The sequence below is a fragment of the Bufo bufo genome, chromosome 6 (genome assembly GCF_905171765.1).
Source record: "Bufo bufo chromosome 6, aBufBuf1.1, whole genome shotgun sequence".
Taxonomy (NCBI): domain Eukaryota; kingdom Metazoa; phylum Chordata; class Amphibia; order Anura; family Bufonidae; genus Bufo; species Bufo bufo.
The window spans coordinates 379,333,306-379,356,926 of NC_053394.1; the positions used below are offsets into that span (position 1 = coordinate 379,333,306).

At 43.8% G+C, this 23,621-nt stretch overlaps 1 protein-coding gene across 1 annotated transcript in view; it reads left to right on the top strand.

The window, feature by feature from the left end:
* Positions 1–23,621, top strand: part of LOC121003517 (zinc finger protein 208-like) — a 1,049,660-nt gene that overhangs the window by 446,416 nt on the left and 579,623 nt on the right. Inside the window, exon 6 of the mRNA XM_040435419.1 lies at positions 1,014–1,839. Within this exon, the coding sequence (XP_040291353.1) occupies positions 1,014–1,839 (826 nt within the window). The remainder of the gene's footprint in view (positions 1–1,013; positions 1,840–23,621) is intronic.

Consider the following 23,621-nt stretch of genomic DNA (forward strand, 5'->3'; position numbering starts at 1 on the left):
CAAAGGGGGCATAACTATTGTGTGGAGGTACTAAGGGGAAGCATTATTGTAAGGGGCATAACTACTGTGTGGGGACACTAAGGGGGCATAACTGCTGTGTGGGGACAGTACTACTGTAGACGGGGACACAAAGGGGGCATAACTACTGTAGAAGGGGACATAACTATTGTGTGGAGGCACTAAGAGGAAGCATTATTGTAAGGGGCATAACTACTATGTGGGAGCACTAAGGGGGCATAACTACTGTGTGGGGCCACTAAGAGGGCATAATTACTGTGTGGGGCACTAAGGGTGCATAAATAATGTGTGGGGACACTAAGTGGAAGCATTATTGTAAGGGGCATAACTATTGTGTGGGGGCACTAAGGGGGCATAACTACTTTTTGGAGACATCAAGGTGGCATTCTCCTGAGGGCATTAAACAGGAATTCTACTGTGAAAGGGACTCTTAGGGGAGATAACTATGATGTGGGGAACTAAGGGGACATTCAACGCCTCTTGTCCAGCGCTAGGAAATGTTTTATTTATATGTATTTAAAATGACTGGGTGGAGGTTGCAGGAAAGTTGCTTAAGGTGGGGGCGAACCTGGCCTAGTTATGCCCCTTGATCTACTATTAGATCGTGATCTTTTTGGCCACCACGGTTTTAATCAGTTAATTCTTGTATTTTGTGCTATACCTTTCTGTGGATTTTTTTATACTGAAATGTAATAAAATTTCAATAGAATATTTTGGTATATTATTCATAAATAATAAAATGTCTTTTGTTCTTGGCAGATGACTGTACCAGGAACTTAGAGAAACATCCGGTATCTTCAGATTTTGAAGTAGATGATTTTGGTATCATACAAGATATATATGAAGAGCATGCCAATATCCAAAATATACCCTCATCCAATCACAGCAACAATGCATCATTTGATACTTTTAAACAGGTCCAATCTTCTGATTCATCAAAGACTGTAACACAGAATAAAAGTCACAGAAGAGGTGCTAAACCTCAAAAAGCTCACGTAAAAGAGAAGCCAGTTTCATGTTCAGAATGTGGAAAATGTTTTAAATTTAAATCAGAATTAGTGAGACATCAGAGAATTCACACAGGAGAGAAGACATTTTCATGCTCAGAATGTGGGAAATGTTTTAAGTATAAACAAGGTCTTGTTACACATCAGAGAATTCATACGGGAGAAAGGCCATATCCATGTTCAGAATGTGGTAAATCTTTTAATAGTAAATCAGATCTTGTTATACATCAGAGAACTCACACAGGAGAGAAGCCATATCCATGTTCAGAATGTGGGAAATGTTTTAAGAAGAAATCGGCTCTTGTTATACATCAGAGAGTTCACACAGGGGAGATGCCATTTTCATGTTCAGAATGTGGGAAATGTTTTAAGGATAAATCAGGTCTTGTTACACATCAAAGGATTCACACAGGGGAGAAGCCATTTTCATGCTCAGAATGTGGGAAATGTTTTAAGTATAAACAAGGTCTTGATACACATCAAAGAATTCACACAGGAGAGAGTCCATATCCATGTTCAGAATGTGGTCAATTTTTTAACAGTAAATCACATATTGTTATACATCAGAGAACTCACACAGGGGAGATGCCATTTTCATGCTCAGAATGTAGTAAATGTTTTAAGCATAAATCAAATCTTGTTGTACATCAGAGAGTTCACACAGGGGAGAAGCCATTTTCATGTTCAGAATGTAGGAAATGTTTTACGCAGCAATCAGCTCTTATTGCACATCAGAGAATTCACACAGGGGAGAAAACATTTTCATGCTCAGAATGTGGGAAATGTTTTAAGCATAAATCAAATCTTGTTTCACATCAAAAAACTCACAAAGAGAAGCCATCTCCATGCTTAGCCCATTAGTGGCCACCCTTATGTGTTTTTATGGTAGTCCGTGTCGCTAACTGGCTTTATTCCGTCAGATACTCCTTTTTACAGGGAGATAAAACAGAACCTTGCTTTGAGTTACCAGAGGTGGCTGAGGGCTTGGAGTGATGATTGGGACCACTGTGAGAGCTCCCCAAACATGTATTGTCTCTTGTATTGAATGAATATCTGTCATCTAAGGACAGATCCAGTTAAAAGTGAAAGTTTATACTGTATATATATCCCCTCTAAACATAAATGTTTGGTGAGAGGAAACAAAAAAATGTTTGTGCACTCTGGTCCCCAATAAAAGTCACACTGGACATGCTACTGTGATATCTTCTGTGAACCATTTATGTCTATGGGACGGCGTTGGATTGGCTGTCCCTCCACGGCTGGTGCATTCCAGACAGGCCAGAAGGTCCATTTTGTGCTGCTCTACAACTATTTTTATCACTGCTTTGGATCCGAGGAGCGTGCACTGGGGATACGGTCATTTTTTACAGATGGAAACACCCCTTGGACCGGGTAAGACCTCTGAGAGGACCAATATGAGTGCATACTTATACACTGAGGAGGACATTCACAGGTTGATTAATGAGGATGCCAGTGATGTGACATTCCTCACTATACCATCTATTGACTTGTTAAAAAGGAAGCATGAAAATGAGTCTAAAAGACTTGCTACGATTGAATTGCATCTCAACACGCTGAGGGAATATTAAAAAGCACAACGTGTACCAAGAGGTTTAAGATCACCAGCACTAATAGACTGGCACACTCAATATATGGAGCATAATGGATACTTTCAGGTGACAGAATTTATTGTACATACAAATATGCAAGTAAAATGTTATTAATAAAAGAAAAAGGTGGGTATAAAATATTCAAAAGTTATACAATAAACATTCAATAATTCTCTAAAATCTCTAAATTCGCATCATAAAATGTGATACACCATTGCTGTTTGCAACATACAAAAAAATATACCCTTGTAGTTCATAGAGTGCCTTACACCATAAATAAACTGTGTCTACTTCCAAATGGATTCATCCGTGGTAAGTAGTATGGAAATAACTTTGTTAATTGTGTCCCTTAAAGGCAAAAAAGGCAGGGAGATGGTTGTCCACCGCTGTAATAACGTCAATGATATAAGCAAGAGTGAGGGTTACTTTGTATTGCTTTTAAATGTACTTATTTCTTCGGTCACGTGGGGGCAGTGAAGTCAGCAGTTTCCAGGTCTCTCCAAACACAGGGCACGATGTGACCCCCTTTCAGAAAAAGACACTCCTGATTGCTGGCACAAGCCTTTTAAACTGTAGCCAGCCCCTCCTCTTCCCGCCTCTGGGAAGTGTCCCCACCCCCCTGCTGATCCTGGCAGCTCACTGACCCACAAAACCCTTTAGGGTTCATAGCTCGAGACCAGAAGGTCACAGGGAGATGGTTCTAGGACCAACAGACACGCTTGGGTTCCGGCTACAATTAGAGTCCAAGCATGGTACCGTTATTGGGTTTTTGTGGGGAGAAATGCATATCTCCCTTCCCTGGCATCCCACCGCCAGACTAAGACCACGGGCCTGTTCGTCGTGGCCACAGGGACACAAATATGTATCTGGTTCATGTATGTAATGCACGGGCGATTCATAATTCCTTATGAACCGCTGGTTCCAACCTGTCTGAAAATCTGATTGAAGTGGTGAATGGCTTAAACCTCATGCTGATAGATTCTTCCTGTCACATCAGCTTGGTTCCTGACTGACTGGAGGACGTGTGAATTTGTTAACAAGTGTCTTGCTTGTAGCCAGGACCCCTGTGGAGTTCACTACCTCTGCTATCTGATAAGCCGAGGGTTGGAGTGAGAACTTATTTTGCATGTACACTGACCAAGGTGAATTAAATGAAAATCATGGCTGCCATTAAACGATAATCCATATTCCTGACACCGGGTTATTTACACCCGGCCGTGCTCGCTTCCGACCTCCCGCTGTCACGGATGGTGTTGCAGAAAGCTGGGACTTATAAATAAACATCCGACTGGCTTGATCCCAAACTAAGGAGCATATGGGTGAGCCCTATAAAACCGCTTGAGCTCTCCCTGACTGCTATGCCCATGCAAAGGTCTTTATGGTAGACGAGTGCATGCCCACGTACCTTATACTATGTGACGCCTGAAAACCCTATAATAGTGAGGGGACACGACCTCCGGCTCCCTGCACTTAATACGGACGGAGTCAGGGTCACCTACAATCAAGCCAGCAAGGAAACACAAATAAAGGAAACAGACTTATCTGAGGAATCAGGAGAAGCAGCATCCAGCAGTGAACAACTCATCCAGGAAGAAGTATAAACCGCAAAGTGAGGCAGTATGGGAGGGAATATAAAGGGAGACAATCAGTGCAAATAGGTGACAGCTGGGAGAAGGAAAGGAGATAACAAAGTGAAACCAAAACAAAGAACGTCATGCAAGAGGTAGCGAAGAACGTCTAACAGACCTTCTCACAGAGCTGACGGTGACACCCGCGCGGTGATTTGGCGTCACCGCACCAGCCCGCGCGTCATGGCGCGCACTTTCAGAGATCGCACATCTCTTGGAGGTATGTGTACATACCTCCGGCGATGTTATCAAATGGCAGGGGATTATTAGATCCCCTTGTCTTTTGATGTGGCCGCACATGAACATAATTGTCCAGCTATCTTGGCGGCGTCTCCCTTCTGCAGGCGCTCTGGTATGCTGATATTTAAATATCACCCTTCCCTCTACAATAACCACATTGCCCGCCTTGTCTGAAGGTTTTATGATGATTGATTTGTCCATTTCCCTTAGGCCATTCCACTCTGCATGTATCAAAATATGCTGCCTGAAATAATTTGTTCCACTTCAGCCTTCACATGAACAGATGGAGATCTTTAATCCACCCAAAGAGATCAAATTAGTTTGTTGGTACAAATGACATGCCCTCTTTCAGTACTGTAATTTTAGCCAAACTGAGTGACCCCTGAGAAAGATTAATGATCTGCAGTGCCGATGATGAAACAGGGATTATTTTCTTTCACTGAGTAGATAATTGTATAATGGGGGACCCCTGCCTAAAAAATTGCCCCTTGGGTATGTGCCCCTAGAGCTTCTTCCTCTGCCCCTAGATCTCCCCCGGCACGTAGAAGGAACCGGCGATTGTGCTGGAATTTGTCTAACGGCATCCACTTCGGTTTCACCCTCAGAGGAAGAGGGTTCTGTAGCCAATTCCAGTACCTTTAGATTGTTTCCGTAATCAAAAATGTGACTCTCCCGGAAGTCAGTGGTGTCCCTGGACTATGAGCAGTATACCCATATGTGCCTAAACATTCTGAATGATGGGTCCGTTTATGACATTCTCCCCAGGAATCCATCATTGATGGATTGTAAGGAACTCAGTGGGATTCTATCTGAAGCCCTCCAACTCAGACTTATCAACAACTCTGAGATGGGGTTTCTTTTAGCATCATTCCCACAATTGGCCTGTTTCTATGGCCTCCCTAAGGTCCATAAGGGCTTAGAACCCTAAAGGGAAGACCAATTGTATGAGGAAAAACAGTCTAAAGCACCCTATGAGACCATTTGTTACCTCTCTCCCATCTTATGTCTGGCTGTCACAACGTGCTATGGGAGGGGAACTCCACACTAAACACAATAGGGAGGGACAAAGTATCAGGCCTAAAACTAGAGAATGGGAAAAGGTCACCACCTAATGAAATCCTAACCCGAGCTCTGACTGCTAACAGAATGAACAGACCTCAATGGTAGGACTGTTCATTCGCAGGAACCTAAAGCCTGACTCACCCTTAAAGGCCCAGAAGATAGTGACTGGGCCACAGATGTTCTAATTCTTCCCAGCTGAAGGAACAGGAGTCTACCTCAGGCCTGATACCAAAAGACAGTTAAAACAACACAATACAAAAAAGGAAAGACACTTAACTCCGGGAAAATAGATAAGCAGGAACTCAGCCAAGATCCAGAAACTACACAATCTACATCCAGAATAGAGCTATCAACCGCAAGGAGTGATGGGTAAAGCTAGACTAAGTAGGGAGTAGTAATGACCACATGATCAACATCTGAAACAAGAGGTGTGGTCATACCAGCAACAACCCTCACAAAGTGAAACCAAAAGAGGCTGTCAGATCACTTACGTGCAGCCAGTCTCTCAGATCTTCTAACACCTGTCATGGGTGTGACTTCATGGAGGTCGTCAAGAAGGTGGATGGCCTCCATGTGATGCAGGATGTCATTCTGGCAAGTTAAGATGTGTAAGCACTATATAATTCGATACCACACAACAAAGGATGCAAAGTAGGGGCCACTTTCTTGCAGATGAGGGCTACTCATTTATGGCCTCACAATGATTTGGTGCTGAAACTCTTACTATTTATTCTTGAACATAATACCTTCCTTTTTAATAATAAGTTCTACCACCAGGTAAAGGGAGTTGCGATGGGGAGCCCGTGTGCCCCCACATACTGAAACCTTTACCTGGGTGGTTGGGAAAGGGAAGTAGTGTTCAGTGAAGAGATGAGTGACTTCACAACGTCTTTTATCTTATGGCTTAGATATATCGATGATATATAGATTTTTTGGCAGGGTGATGAGAACACCATTGCAACCTTTGTCCAACGGCTCAATGTTAAAGGGATTCTGTCACTTCTTTTTACCCTATAGAGATGTGGACATGCACGGCTAGATCGCCGCTAGCATGTCTGCAATATACCTGTCCCATAGTTCTGTGTGGTTTTATTGAGTGCAAAAAATGATTTTATATATATATGTAAATCAGCCTGGTAAGGAGCCCAAGGGGCTGTACTAACCGTTCTGGAGCCCAGCCACACACCCCTGTGAAGGAGCTCAGCACCGCCTGTAACCAGGAATCTTCTCCTTGCTCACGAAGTCCCCTTCACAGGGGGGCGTGGCTGGGCTCCAGAACAGTTAGTGCAGCCCCTTGGGCTCCTTACCAGACTGATTTACATATATATAAAATAATTTTTTACACTTCATAAAACCACACAGAGCTATGGGACTGGTATATTGTGGACATGCTAGCGGCGATCTAGCCATGCATGTCCGCATCTCTATAGTTAAAAAGAGGTGACAGAATCCCTTTAACGACTGGGGGCTTTTCTTCACATCGGAAATCCATCCTTCCAGTGTTACATTTTTGGAACTCACTGTCTTTAAAGACATTGATGGCAATATAGGTATACGTCTATTTAGAAAAAAGACGGTCACTAATAGCTTATGGAATAGCAAAGTTGTCACCCTGGGGCCCTTAAACGAGGCATCCCGAAGGGTCAGTATCTCTCCGCTGTAATTGTTCCACCATGAGAGATTTCCGAATGGCTGCAAATTATCTGAAACTGAGGTACCAAAGCCGGGGATACTCGACACCGGTTTTGAATCAGGCGTATCATCAGCCTCTGAGTAGCAATAGGGAATCGTTGCTAAACCCTCGCACGCGGATTGAAAAATCGGACCAGATTTGGATCATTAGAAACCATGATGACGCCCATGGCCCTTTGAGACAAATCTTGTCACAATATTGGGGCATTCTACAAGCGAACCCCTACATAGGGCATTTGGTGGGCAGTACCACCTCTATTACGTATCGAAGGGGTAGAAATACACTGCTCAAAAAAATAAAGGGAACACTTAAACAACACAATGTAACTCCAAGCCCATCAGACTTCTGTGAAATCAAACTGTCCACTTAGGAAGCAACACTGAGTGACAATCAATTTCACATGCTGTTGTGCAAATGGGATAGACAACAGGTGGAAATTATAGGCAATTAGCAAAACACCCCCAATAAAGGAGTGGTTCTGCAGGTGGTGACCTGACCACTTCTCAGTTCCTATGCTTCCTGGCTGATGTTTTGGTCACTTTTGAATGCTGGCGGTGCTTTCACTCTAGTGGTAGCATGAGACGGAGTCTACAACCCACACAAGTGGCTCAGGTAGTGCAGCTTATCCAGGATGGCACATCAATGCGAGCTGTGGCAAGAAGGTTTGCTGTGTCTGTCAGCGTAGTGTCCAGAGCATGGAGGCGCTACCAGGAGACAGGCCAGTACATCAGGAGACGTGGAGGAGGCCGTAGGAGGGCAACAACCCAGCAGCAGGACCGCTACCTCCGCCTTTGTGCAAGGAGGAACAGGAGGAGCACTGCCAGAGCCCTGCAAAATTACCTCCAGCAGGCCACAAATGTGCATGTGTCTGCTCAAACGGTCAGAAACAGACTCCATGAGGGAGATATGAGGGCCCGATGTCCACAGGTGAGGGTTGTGCTTACAGCCCAACACCGTGCAGGACGTTTGGCATTTGCCAGAGAACACCAGGATTGGCAAATTCGCCACTGGCGCCCTGTGCTCTTCACAGATGAAAGCAGGTTCACACTGAGCACATGTGACAGACGTGACAGAGTCTTGAGACACCGTGGAGAACGTTCTGCTGCCTTCAACATCCTCCAGCATGACCGGTTTGGGATTGGGTCAGTAATGGTGTGGGGTGGCATTTCTTTGGAGGGCCGCACAGCCCTCCATGTGGTCACCAGAGGTAGCCTGACTGCCATTAGGTACCGAGAAGAGATCCTCAGACCCCTTGTGAGACCATATGCTGGTGCGGTTGGCCCTGGGTTCCTCCTAATGCAAGACAATGCTAGACCTCATGTGGCCGGAGTGTGTCAACAGTTCCTGCAAGACGAAGGCATTGATGCTATGGACTGGCCCGCCCGTTCCCCAGACCTGAATCCAATTGAGAGCATCTGGGATATCATGTCTCGCTCTATCCACCAACGTCCCGTTGCACCACAGACTGTCCAGGAGTTGGCAGATGCTTTAGTCCAGATCTGGGAGGAGATCCCTTCAGGAGACCGTCCGCCACCTCATCAGGAGCATGTACAGGCGTTGTAGGGAGGTCATACAGGCACGTGGAGGCCACACACACTACTGAGCCCCATTTTGACTTGTTTTAAGGACATTACATCAAAGTTGGATCAGCCTATTGTGTGTTTTTCCACTTTAATTTTGAGTGTGACTCCAAATCCAGACCTCCATGGGTTGAAAATTTTGATTTCCATTTTTTTATTTTTGTGTGATTTTGTTGTCAGCACATTCAACTATGTAAAGAACAAAGTATTTCAGAAGAATATTTAATTAATTCAGATCTAGGATGTGTTATTTTTGTGTTCCCTTTATTTTTTTGAGCAGTGTATTAGGGACAGACTGGTTCACAGTTTCCATACTCCGGCTGTGCAGCCCCCCTTCTCCTTCAGGGACCAATTGTTGGGGACCTATAGATGTGGGGGTGCATAGCGTGTGGCTTAATCAAGAAGGGTTGCACATTTTCGAGCACAACTACTGGATACATCATTATATCAGATCTTTTATAAATTGTAAATCCACAGGTCTGATATATCTAATGACATGTGTATGTGGATTACAGTTTGTGGGCAAAACGGTGAAAGAGTTTCGCAGAGACGCATCGGGGAACACCTCAATGACATTAAAAAGGAGACGGAAACCCCGGTGGCAAGACATGTGGCGGAATGCCATGCGAGTGACCCTGGGGTTGTTCAATTCCAGGGCGTTGAATTAAATCAACCCTCACCTAGAGGGGGTGATTATAATATGTGCGTACTATAAAAAGAGGCGAGACGGACCTTTCGGCTTAGCACTGTACGACCAAAAGGTCTCAATGACCATATATCCTATACATGTTTTCTAACGGTCATTTTGGGGTACCCATGTGTCTTCAGCCCTGGTCTGGTGTTAATTGATACACTGACAGACTTTATGAAGGAACATAATAGGGCATACCCAATTGTATTCTTGCTCCGATTAGTACGGTATCTTCTCTGTTGCTGATTTTACCATTGCAACCACGGTTATTGCCGCCCCCTCATTTGAATACATTATTAGGGTTGATACTGCTGATATGGAACTGCATTTATTATATACCATTCTTGTTGTATTATTGTTAATATACAATGGCATATCATTACTATCTATTAGTGGGGGTGTATTTGTATATACTTGTTTTTTCTCTTTTTTTATTATGTACATTTGTGTTTATGTACACTTGTCCTTTTTGATTGTGTGCATTCTATTACATATTTATGAATTTTCCTCTGTAGGCGTTTTTCTGCGAGCAGTATAATGAGCATTGAATCCCTCTCCCACAATGTATTTTGTTCCTCAATGCCATTAGATATATCCGCCATATGATCCCTGCTTTACCTAAAGGGGACATTTGGTCCCTCTGCATCTCTCCCTCCTCCTTGCAGTTCGGGGTTCGTAGCGCGGTGCTTGATATCTTCAGCGCTGATTATGGCACGGACCAGAGTGACTGGGAGGGCAGACTTGGATCTGACATAAGGGTGGGTGGAGCCATGACATTTAAATAGCCGGCTTTTTGTCGGTCACTTCCCGGCCATCATAGCCCCGAAACGCTGCCCCTATGTGAGAGGTGTTGTGTGCCCTTACTGCTACTATATTCTAAACCACTGCTCATAGCACTCTTCTGTTTGTTGGACTCCTGAGGAGTAGTGTTGGGCGCGAATATTCGAATCGCGAATATCGGTACTTCGAGAATTCGTAAATATTTTGAATATAGTGATATATATATTCGTAATTTAGAATATTCTCATTTTTTTTTTCATCAGTAACCTCCCTTCTTGCTTGTTGGCCAATGAGAAGGCTGCAATGTCTTTGTCTGAGCTTAGCAACACCCCTAGTGTCATTGCTGTGCTCTGTGCTTTGCTGTCTCATTACATTAGATTAGCTTATATATATATACACTGCTCAAAAAAATAAAGGGAACACAAAAATAACACATCCTAGATCTGAATTAATTAAATATTCTTCTGAAATACTTTGTTCTTTACATAGTTGAATGTGCTGACAACAAAATCACACAAAAATTAAAAATGGAAATTAAATTTTTCAACCCATGGAGGTTTGGATTTGGAGTCACACTCAAAATTAAAGTGGAAAAACACACAATAGGCTGATCTAACTTTGATGTAATGTCCTTAAAACAAGTCAAAATGAGGCTCAGTAGTGTGTGTGGCCTCCACTTGCCTGTATGACCTCCCTACAACGCCTGTGCATGCTCCTGATGAGGTGGCGGACGGTCTCCTGAGGAATCTCCTCCCAGACCTGGACTAAAGCATCTGCCAACTCCTGGACAGTCTGTGGTGCAATGTGACGTTGGTGGATAGACATGATGTCCCAGATGTGCTCAATTGGATTCAGGTCTGGGGAACGGGCGGGCCAGTCCATAGCATCAATGCCTTTGTCTTGCAGGAACTGCTGACACACTTCAGCCACATGAGGTCTAGCATTGTCTTGAATTAGGAGGAACCCAGGGCCAACCGCACCAGCATATGGTCTCATAAGGGGTCTGAGGATCTCATCTCGGTACCTAATGGCAGTCAGGCTACCTCTGGCGAGCACATGGAGGGCTGTGCGGCCCTCCAAAGAAATGCCACAACACACCATTACTGACCCAATGCCAAACCGGTCATGCTGGAGGATGTTGCAGGCAGCAGAACGTTCTCCACGGCGTCTCCAGACTCTGTCACGTCTGTCACATGTGCTCAGTGTGAACCTGCTTTCATCTGTGAAGAGCACAGGGCGCCAGTGGCGAATTTGCCAATCTTGGTGTTCTCTGGCAAATGCCAAAACGTCCTGCACGGTGTTGGGCTGTAAGCACAACCCCCACCTGTGGACGTCGGGCCCTCATATCACCCTCATGGAGTCTGTTTCTGACCGTTTGAGCAGACACATGCCCATTTGTGGCCTGCTGGAGGTCATTTTGCAGGGCTCTGGCAGTGCTCCTCCTGTTCCTCCTTGCACAAAGGCGGAGGTAGCGGTCCTGCTGCTGGGTTGTTGCCCTCCTACGGCCTCCTCCACGTCTCCTGATGTACTGGCCTGTCTCCTGGTAGCGCCTCCATGCTCTGGACACTACGCTGACAGACACAGCAAACCTTCTTGCCACAGCTCGCATTGATGTGCCATCCTGGATAAGCTGCACTACCTGAGCCACTTGTGTGGGTTGTAGACTCCGTCTCATGCTACCACTAGAGTGAAAGCACCGGCAGCATTCAAAAGTGACCAAAACATCATCCAGGAAGCATAGGAACTGAGAAGTGGTCAGGTCACCACCTGCAGAACCACTCCTTTATTGGGGGTGTCTTGCTAATTGCCTATAATTTCCACCTTTTTTCTATCCCATTTGCACAACAGCATGTGAAATTGATTGTCACTCAGTGTTGCTTCCTAAGTGGACAGTTTGATTTCACAGAAGTGTGATTGACTTGGAGTTACATTGTGTTGTTTAAGTGTTCCCTTTATTTTTTTGAGCAGTGTATATATATATATATATATTACCATTATTTTATATAAAAACACAAACTTGTAAAAATGTGGATAGGGCACTCAAAGAAATCCGGGACCATGTAGTGATAAAGGAAATACAGACCAAAAGTTTGGACACACCTTCTCATTCAAAGAGTTTTCTTTATTTTCATGACTATGAAGGCATCAAAACTATGAATTAACACATGTGGAATTATATACTTAACAAACAAGTGTGAAACAACTGAAAATATGTCATATTCTAGGTTCTTCAAAGTAGCCACCTTTTGCTTTGATTACTGCTTTGCACACTCTTGGCATTCTCTTGATGAGCTTCAAGAGGTAGTCCCCTGAAATGGTCTTCCAACAGTCTTGAAGGAGTTCCCAGAGATGCTTAGCACTTGGGTTGTAGACTCCGTCTCATGCTACCACTAGAGTGAAAGCACCGCCAGCATTCAAAAGTGACCAAAACATCAGCCAGGAAGCATAGGAACTGAGAAGTGGTCTGTGATCACCACCTGCAGAACCACTTCTTTATTTGGGGTGTCTTGCTAATTGCCTATAATTTCCACCTGTTGTCTATCCCATTTTCACAACAGCATGTGAAATTTATTGTCACTCAGTGTTGCTTCCTAAGTGGACAGTTTGATTTCACAGAAGTGCGATTGACTTGGAGTTACATTGTGTTGTTTAAGTGTTCCCTTTATTTTTTTGAGCAGTGTGTATATATATATATTTCAGATAGTTAGTGGGAGATAGTCAGTCAGTGTATATCCTGTGTGGGGGTCAGGTCAATAGTGGTAGGTACAGCAGTCAGAGACAGTGACACAATGGCACAGTTCACACAGGGATTTGCCTGTTTTCTTTATTCTCATCCAAGCAAAATATAAGGCATTTACATTCAGGCAAAAATACAAAATAAATTCCTGATCAGCTGAGCACTAACTAAACATAAAATTACCCTTTCTATACAGGCGGCCTACTACCAGCCACACGACACCATTCAAAATAAACTGACCGTATCCTTTTTGTTGTTTGAGCAGACTTCAGCAGCAATGGTGAAAGCCAGTCAGTTCAACCAGTCCCCCCACCCAGACATGCTTCTAGTTGAAAACCTTTTATAGCCCAGAAATGAGCTGAGCTCCATCACCTGGCTGAGAGCTCTATATGAAACCTGTTCTGGACAGGAAAGGAATGAGGAGCCCCGCTACCAACCTGCATCCTTATTCCATTAAAATCCAGGACCGACAATACCATTTACCAAAGTCCTCAGCAAACTATGTTTTGCTAAGGCAAACCATCTTTCCTGGATTTCTTATATCTCCCCCAGTTTTCCTAGTTGAGATATCCACCTCCTGTAGCCTAGTACATGAAAGAAACCTAGGTGAAATATAACGATTCTCTACTACTTTTCCAGTCACTGTCTCACACCTGATATAGCGGAGCTGCTGCAGTGCAGGGTGTTACTGTAGGTAGTGTGATAGGTTCTGCTGTCCATACATACATGCTACAAACATAGTGCTGTGATGTCAAAGCAATACTTAGTGCACCAATCAGTAATTTGTAGTCAGACCTGATAAAATGTTAAGTTTCACATTACGCACATATTACATTGGCGATTTTCGCAATCAAGAAAATAATCGTGAATTCTCGAATATATAACGAATATTCTACAAAATATTTGCGAATTCGAATATTGCCCCTGCCGCTCATCACTACTGAGGAGGCATCTAATAATGCAGAAACGCGTCAAGCCTGCGTTACTTCATAGAAGGGCTACTTTGTTAGAGCAGGGCAAACATGTTTTACTTAGCAAGCAGAATGTTTTCTGTTTGGACCGTTTGGGCCATGTCCCAACTGCATACATAGCAGTGACTGTGTGGGATTTGCCCGTGCCCTCTCCATTAATTAGAGAAGAGTAGACACTTGCTTATTTAGTAACTACGATTCATTCAAGATGTATTTTTATTCTGCAAGTGACTTTGGACTGTGGATTTGATCTTTTATTGTCACCTGTCCATTGCCACTTGTGTCTGTTATTGCACCAGTGTTCCAATGTTGGAATAGGGATTGGTTCAGAGCGGGGAAGCTGCTCTCAACCCCTGAATCATTGAGTGTAGATCCCTATATCCATTGATTTCAAAGAGTTATACCCGATGCGACTGGCACTATTTCCATGTACCCCTAATTTCTTTGATTAATTGATGTTTAATAAAGTCTTTTTTGTTTTTTCTCTTTTGAACAACCCCCTTCTTGTTATTTGATGGTGTAATATTAGGGGTTGTTAACCTACATACCTTTGATTATATATGTGAGCCTTGAAAACCATTTTGTGCCTAAACTACACAGCTCTGATCACTATGTAGGGGACTGTTACTGCACCACTTTCTTTTGTTGAACTGAAGTGGATGCACGGAAAAAAGAAGCCAGTGGAGCACCAAGCGTTGAAAGGGAATGAATAAGACTAATAAAGGCTTACAGAGCCCTTCTAGAAATAAAGGAGGCCCAATGGTGTATAGCCAATTGGAATGGTGAAAGTAAAATGTTCTTACATTTGCAAATAAAAGCAATACTCAAAGTATGTACAATCAGTATATTCTTTAGTAAAATGTATACACGCAGTCGTGTTTACTAACTTTACCGTGGGAAGGAAGGGGGGGTGCAAGATAAACTCAAGACACTTGATGCCAAACCCCCCCTCGCCGAGGTCGCCTGTAGAATGTTAATTCCCCTTGTCATCCTATTGATGACCCGATGGACTTCAGAGGTAGCACAAGTTAACTTTTATTGTATTAGCTCAACGCATTTCGGGGCATTTAAAAACCCCTTCCTCAGGAGCATATTAAGATACAGATAGACAGGTAAAGAGCAGCATTTTATAGATGGTCACATAGAAAAAAGAGATCTTTCTACGCGGTGGAGCGCTTCCTCCCAGTCACGTGACCCAGAACCGGAAGTGCGTTCCACCCGTGGAACGCATACTCCATTATTTTAAATTCAAATCAATTCAAAACAAAACCCTGGGTAGATACAAGTGGGCATCTGAATAATCATTGTTGTAGCACAGGTGGCTGCCAGACTGCATTGATGGTTCCACCCCCATCTCTGAAGGCAGTTTTGGGGCTTGAGTACACGTGTTGGAGGTTGACTTGCGGTCAAGTGATGTCGGGAGTCGAACTTGCGTTCCACTGGTGGAACGCATGATGGCCGCAATGCGGCTTCAGATCCTTCTGAAGTTGTTTAACCACCTCCGGACCGCCTAACGCAGATTCGCGTTCCGGAGGTGGCAGCCCTGCGCTCAGCGACGCATATGCGCGTCATCTCGCGTGAGCCGAGATTTCCTGTGAACGCGCGCACACAGGCGTGGAAGGTAAGCGAGTGGATCTCCAGCCTGCCAGCGGCGATCGTTCGCTGGCAGGCTGGAGATGTGATTTTTTTAACCCCTAACAGGTATATTAGACGCTGTTTTGATAACAGCGTCTAATATACCTGCTACCTGGTCCTCTGGTGGTCCCTTTTGTTTGGATCGACCACCAGAGGACACAGGTAGCTCAGTAATATGTAGCACCAAGCACCACTACACTACACCCCCCCGTCACTTATTAACCCCTTATTCACCCTTGATCACCCCTGATCACCTGTCACGGCTGTATGTGAGCAACAATAGTATACACAGTAAAGAGCTACTGACCGGACCCAAACTAGGGAGGATAAAGGGTGACCCCTGTCCGACCCTCAAAGCTCTCCCTATGCTGCTAAAGCACATGCCCGGATCCAAATGGCGGAACGAGGCATGCCCACGTGCCTAAGACTGATGACCACTGTAACCCCTACAATAGTGGAAGGGGCACGGCCACCGGTGCCCTACTCAGTATATGGAGGGAACCGTGGCCACCTCAGATCCAGTCAGAAAATAATCAGGTACACAACAATGTCTGTACACTTAGCTGAAGGTGTTGCAGCCGCAGAGAAGACGGATCCAAGGACAGCTGGCAAAATCCGGAGTGCTTGCTGCAGCAGAACACAGGTCCAGTGAACTGATAGCTACAAGTGAAGATACTAAAGCAAGAGCTACAACTGAAATGAGAACTATAATCCACGCCCTACAATAGGAGGAGGGGTGATATAAAGAGAGGGAAATCAAGCGCATGAGGAACAGCTGGGAGGAAGGAAACCAAAAGTAAACAGAGCAGTGAGAACTCCTCCCAGCTCTAGTAGTGACATCATCACAGGGGTGGAGAAACAGAGCTGTGAGAACGTCCCAAAGCTCTGGTAGTGACATCACCCCATATAGACTCCCTGATCACCCCCCTGTCATTGATCACCCCCCTGTCATTGACCACCCCCCTGTAAAGCTCCATTCAGACGTACGTTTGATTTTTACGGATCCACTGATACATGGATCGTATCCGCAAAACGCATACGGACGTCTGAATGGAGCCTTACAGGGGGGTGATCAATGACGGGGGTGATCACCCCATATAGACTCCCTGATCACCCCCCTGTCATTGACCACCCCCCTGTAAGGCTGCATTCAGATGTCCGTATGTTTTTTACGGATCCACTGATACATGGATCGGATCCGCAAAACACATACAGGCGTCTGAATGGAGCCTTACAGGGGGGTGATCAGCCCATATAGACTCCCTGATCACCCCCCTGTCATTGATCACCCCCTTGTAAGGCTCCATTCAGACGTCCGTATGATTTTTACGGATCCACTGATACATGGATCGGATCCGCAAAACACATACGGACGTCTGAATGGAGCCTTATAGTGGGGTGATCAATGACAGGGGGGTGATCACCCAATATAGACTCCCTGATCACCCCCCTGTCATTGATCACCCCCCTGTCATTGATCACCCCCCTGTAAAGCTCCATTCAGACGTCCGTATGATTTTTACAGATCCACTGATACAAGGATCGGATCCGCAAAACGCATACGGACGTCTGAATGGAGCCTTACAGGGGGGTGATCAATGACGGGGGTGATCACCCCATATAGACTCCCTGATCACCCTCCTGTCATTGATCACCCCCCTGTAAGGCTGCATTCAGATGTCCGTATGTTTTTTACGGATCCACTGATACATGGATCGGATCCGCAAAACACATACAGGCGTCTGAATGGAGCCTTACAGGGGGGTGATCACCCCATATAGACTCCCTGATCACCCCCCTGTCATTGATCACCCCCTTGTAAGGCTCCATTCAGACGTCCGTATGATTTTTACGGATCCACTGATACATGGATCGGATCCGCAAAACACATACGGACGTCTGAATGGAGCCTTATAGGGGGGTGATCAATGACATCGGGGTGATCACCCCATATAGACTCCCTGATCACCCCCCTGTCATTGATCACCCCCCTGTAAGGCTGCATTCAGATGTCCGTATGTTTTTTACGGATCCACTGATACATGGATCGGATCCGCAAAACACATACGGACATCTGAATGGAGCCTTACAGGGGGGTGATCACCCCATATAGACTCCCTGATCACCCCCCTGTCATTGATCACCCCCTTGTAAGGCTCCATTCAGACGTCCGTATGATTTTTACGGATCCACTGATACATGGATCGGATCCGCAAAACACATACGGACGTCTGAATGGAGCCTTATAGGGGGGTGATCAATGACAGGGGGGGTGATCACCCCATATAGACTCCCTGATCACCCCCCTGTCATTGATCACCCCCCTGTCATTGATCACCCCCCTGTAAGGCTGCATTCAGATGTCCGCATGTTTTTTACGGATCCACTGATACATGGATCGGATCCGCAAAACACATACAGGCATCTGAATGGAGCCTTACAGGGGGGTGATCAGCCCATATAGACTCCCTGATCACCCCCCTGTCATTGATCACCCCCGTCATTGATCACCCCCCTGTAAGGCTGCATTCAGATGTCCGTATGTTTTTTACGGATCCACTGATACATGGATCGCATCCGCAAAACACATACGGACATCTGAATGGAGCCTTATAGGGGGGTGATCAATGACAGGGGGGTGATCACCCCATATAGACTCCCTGATCACCCCCCTGTCATTGATCACCCCCCTGTAAGGCTCCATTCAGACATTTTTTTTGGCCCAAGTTAGCGGAAATTATTTTTTCTTTTCTTACAAAGTCTCATATTCCACTAACTTGTGTCAAAAAATAAAATCTCACATGAACTCACCATACCCCTCACGGAATCCAAATGCGTAAAATCTTTTAGACATTTATATTCCAGACTTCTTCTCACGCTTTAGGGCCCCTAGAATGCCAGGGCAGTATAAATACCCCACATGTGACCCCATTTCGGAAAGAAGACACCCCAAGGTATTCGCTGAGGGGCATATTGAGTCCATGAAAGATTGAAATTTTTGTCCCAAGTTAGCGGAAAGGGAGACTTTGTGAGAAAAAAAAATAAAAAATCAATTTCCGCTAACTTGTGCCAAAAAAAAAAATAATTTCTATGAACTCGCCATGCCCCTCATTGAATACCTTGGGGTGTCTTCTTTCCAAAATGGGGTCACATGTGGGGTATTTATACTGCCCTGGATTTTTAGGGGCCCTAAAGCGTGAGAAGAAGTCTGGGATCCAAATGTCTAAAAATGCCCTCATAAAAGGAATGTGGGCCCCTTTGCGCATCTAGGCTGCACAAAAGTGTCACACATGTGGTATCGCCGTACTCAGAAGAAGTTGGGCAATGTGTTTTGGGGTGTCATTTTACATATACCCATGCTGGGTGAGATAAATATCTTGGTCAAATGCCAACTTTGTATAAAAAATGGGAAAAGTTGTCTTTTGCCGAGATATTTCTCTCACCCAGCATGAGTATATGTAAAAAGACACCCCAAAACACATTGCCCAACTTCTCCTGAATACGGCGATACCACATGTGTGACACTTTTTTGCAGCCTAGGTGGGCAAAGGGGCCCACATTCCAAAGAGCACCTTTCGGATTTCACAGGTCATTTACCTACTTACCACACATTAGGGCCCCTAGAATGCCAGGGCAGTATAACTACCCCACAAGTGACCCCATTTTGGAAAGAAGACACCCCAAGGTATTCCGTGAGGGGCATGGCGAGTTCCTAGATTTTTTTATTTTTTGTCACAAGTTAGCGGAAAATGATGATTATTTTTTATTTATTTTTTTCTTACAAAGTCTCATATTCCACTAACTTGTGACAAAAAATAAAAACTTCCATGAACTCACTATGCCCATCAGCGAATACCTTGGGGTGTCTTCTTTCCAAAATGGGGTCACTTGTGGGGTAGTTATACTGCCCTGGCATTTTAGGGGCCAGAATGTGTGGTAAGTAGTTTGAAATCAAAATGTGTAAAAAATGGCCGGTGAAATCAGAAAGGTGCTCTTTGGAATGTGGGCCCCTTTGCCCACCTAGGCTGCAAAAAAGTGTCACACATGTGGTATCTCCGTACTCAGGAGAAGTTGGGCAATGTGTTTTGGGGTGTCATTTTACATATACCCATGCTGAGTGAGATAAATATCTTGGTCAAATGCCAACTTTGTATAAAAAAATGGGAAAAGTTGTCTTTGCCAAGATATTTCTCTCACCCAGCATAGGTATATGAAAAATGACACCCCAAAACACATTGCCCAACTTCTCCTGAGTACGGAGATACCACATGTGTGACACTTTTTTGCAGCCTAGGTGGGCAAAGGGGCCCACATTCCAAAGAGCACCTTTCGGATTTCACCGGCCATTTTTTACACATTTTGATTTCAAACTACTTACCACACATTTGGGCCCCTAGAATGCCAGGGCAGTATAACTACCCCACAAGTGACCCCATTTTGGAAAGAAGACACCCCAAGGTATTCGCTGATGGGCATAATGAGTTCATAGAAGTTTTTATTTTTTGTCACAAGTTAGTGGAATATGAGACTTTGTAAGAAAAAAAAAAAAGAAAAAAAAATCATAAATTTTCCGCTAACTTGTGACAAAAAATAAAAAGTTCTATGAACTCACTATGCCCATCAGCGAATACCTTAGGGTTTCTACTTTCCGAAATGGGGTCATTTGTGGGGTGTTTGTACTGTCTGGCCATTGTAGAACCTCAGGAAACATGACAGGTGCTCAGAAAGTCAGAGCTGCTTCAAAAAGCGGAAATTCTCATTTTTGTACCATAGTTTGTAAACGCTATAACTTTTACCCAAACAACCATTTTTTTTTTACCCAAACATTTTTTTTTTATCAAAGACATGTAGAACAATAAATTTAGAGAAAAATTTATATATGGATGTCGTTTTTTTTGCAATATTTTACAACTGAAAGTGAAAAATTTCATTTTTTTGCAAAAAAATCGTTAAATTTCGATTAATAACAAAAAAAGTAAAAATGTCAGCAGCAATGAAATACCACCAAATGAAAGCTCTATTAGTGAGAAGTAAAGGAGGTAAAATTAATTTGGGTGGTAAGTTGCATGACCGAGCAATAAACGGTGAAAGTAGTGTAGGTCAGAAGTGTAAAAAGTGGCCTGGTCATTAAGGCTGTTTAAGCTAAGGGGGCTGAGGTGGTTAAAAGCCAATAAACCTGATGGTGGTAATAGATAAAATCAAATTATATGCAGTAGGGAGGAGGGGAGAAAAATGGGATAAAATAGGATGTATATAAATGAATTGAGAATTTCCGTGTTCCACAGTGGAACGCAAAGTATATGTAAATGATCTAATGGACTGAACTAGGAAATTCCGAGTTCCACATTGAAACGCAAGGAAGATTTAAAACAATGTACTTGATATGGGTCTTTTATCCCTACCCTAGATATATATATATATATATATATATATATATATATACACACACACAGTGCTGTCCATAATTATTCATACCCCTGGAAAGTTTTACTTAAAGTTACTTTTATTCTACCAGCAAGTAATTTTTTGACGGGAAATGACATAGGTGTCTCCCAAAAGATAATAAGACAATGTACAAGAGGCATTATTGTGGGAAAAAAAACATTTCTCAGCTTTTATTTAGATTTGAGCAAAAAATACAAGATGTTCCGCACTGTGGAAAATCTCAGAGGACGTGGTCGGAAGCCAAAAGTGACACCTGTGCTGGCCAGGAGGATAGTTAGAGAGGTGAAAAAGAATCCAAGGATCACCACCAAAGCCATCCTGGTGAATCTGGGCTCTGCGGGTGGCAATGTCTCAAAGCAGACAATCCAACGGACACTGCACAATGCAGACCAAGTAGGATGCCACTTCTCCAGATATGGCACACAAAAGCTCGCTTGGCCTTTGCAAAAGCTCATCTGGACAAAGAAGAAGACTTCTGCTCTTCAGTGTTATGGTCAGATGAAATAAAAATTTAATTGTTTGGTCACAATGATGTTTCCTTCATTTGGCGTAAAAAAGTAGAAGCCTTCAACCCAAAGAACACCATCCCCACTGTCAAACATGGTGGTGGGAACCTAATGCTTTGGGGGTCTTTTTCAGCCAATGGACCAGGGAACCTAATCACAGTAAATGGCACCATGAAAAAAAGAGCAATACATGAGGATTCTCAACGACAACATCAGGCAGTCTGATGGGCACCAGTGGACATTTCAGCATGACAATGACCCAAAACGCACAGCAAAAATGGTGAAGAAATGGTTAGCAGACAACAACATTAACGTTTTGGAGTGGCCCAGCCAGAGTCCAGACTTAAATCCAATTGAGAATATGTGGAGGGAGCTAAAGATCAGGGTGATGGCAAGAAGACCCTCCAATCTGAAAGATTTGGAGCTCATTGCTAAAGATGAATGGGCAAAAATACCTGTGGAGACATGCAAAAAGCTGGTCTGCAATTATAGGAAGCGTTTGATTGCTGTAATAGCCAATATAGGCTTTTCTATTGATTATTGAAAAGGGTATGAATCATTTTGGACTGGACACTTTTTGCTCAAATGTAAATAAAAGCTGAGAAATGTTTTCCACAATAATGCCTCTTGTACATCGTCTTATTATCTTTTGGGAGACACCTATGTCATTTCCCGTCAAAAAATTACTTGCTGGTTTAAGTAAAAATTTGCCAGGGGTATGAATAATTATGGGCAGCACTGTATATATATATATATATCAAACAAATAAAGTAGCAGCACACCACTAAATGCACTAAGACTGAGTGAACAGGTGAATGTGTGAACAGGGTCAAATACATGACGCCAATACTTACTGATAAGCAGTGAAGAAGCTCTTAGCACATATTATTGATCAAAAATATGTCGGGCCCACCTACTAGACGACAAGGTAGTTTCTTATCAGGTGTAACAATGGAGCTGGACCCTCCGTGTTAGAGTAGGTCCCACCTGATAAGAAGCTACCTTGTCGTCTGGTAGGTGGGCCCGACATATTTTTGATCAATAATATGCGCTAAGAGCTTCTTCACTGCTTATCAGTAAGTATTGGCGTCATGTATTTATTGCCGGGTAGCTTGCACCTGCGATTTGTCTCAGGAGGTGCTGTTCCGTTTTTTGCTTATATGTATATTATAGAGGAATAGGCATCCTCTTTTGAACTTAGCACTCCCCGCCCATCCCCCACCCCTTGGTGTTTTTAATCAGAGTAACAATGGAGCTGGACCCTCCGTGTTAGGGTAGGTCCCACCTGTTAAGAAGCTACCTTGTCGTCTGGTAGGTGGGCCCGACATATTTTTGGATCAATAATATGCACTAAGAGCTTCTTCACTGCTTATCAGTAAGTATTGGCAACATGTATTTGAACCTGTTCACACATTCACCTGTTCACTCAGTCTTAATGCATTTAGTGGTGTGCTGCTACTTTATTTGTTTGCTGTATTATTGCCGGGTAGCTTGCACCTGCGATTTGTCTCAGGAGGTGCTGTTCTGTTTTTTGCTTTTATATATATATATATATATATATATATATATATAAAAGATCTTCCAATTTTTCTATATACACTGCTCCAAAAAATAAAGGGAACACAAAAATAACACATCCTAGATCTGAATTAATTAAATATTCTTCTGAAATACTTTATTCTTTACATAGTTGAATGTGCTGACAACAAAATCACACAAAAATAAAAAAATGGAAATCAAATTTTTTAACCCATGGAGGTCTGGATTTGGAGTCACACTTAAAATTAAAGTGGAAAAACACACTACAGGCTGATCCAACTTTGATGTATTGTCCTTAAAACAAGTCAAAATGAGGCTCAGTAGTGTGTGTGGCCTCCACGTGCCTGTATGACCTCCCTACAACGCCTGGGCATGCTCCTGATGAGGTGGCGGACGGTCTCCTGAGGGATCTCCTCCCAGACCTGGACTAAAGCATCTGCCAACTCCTGGACAGTCTGTGGTGCAACGTGACGTTGGTG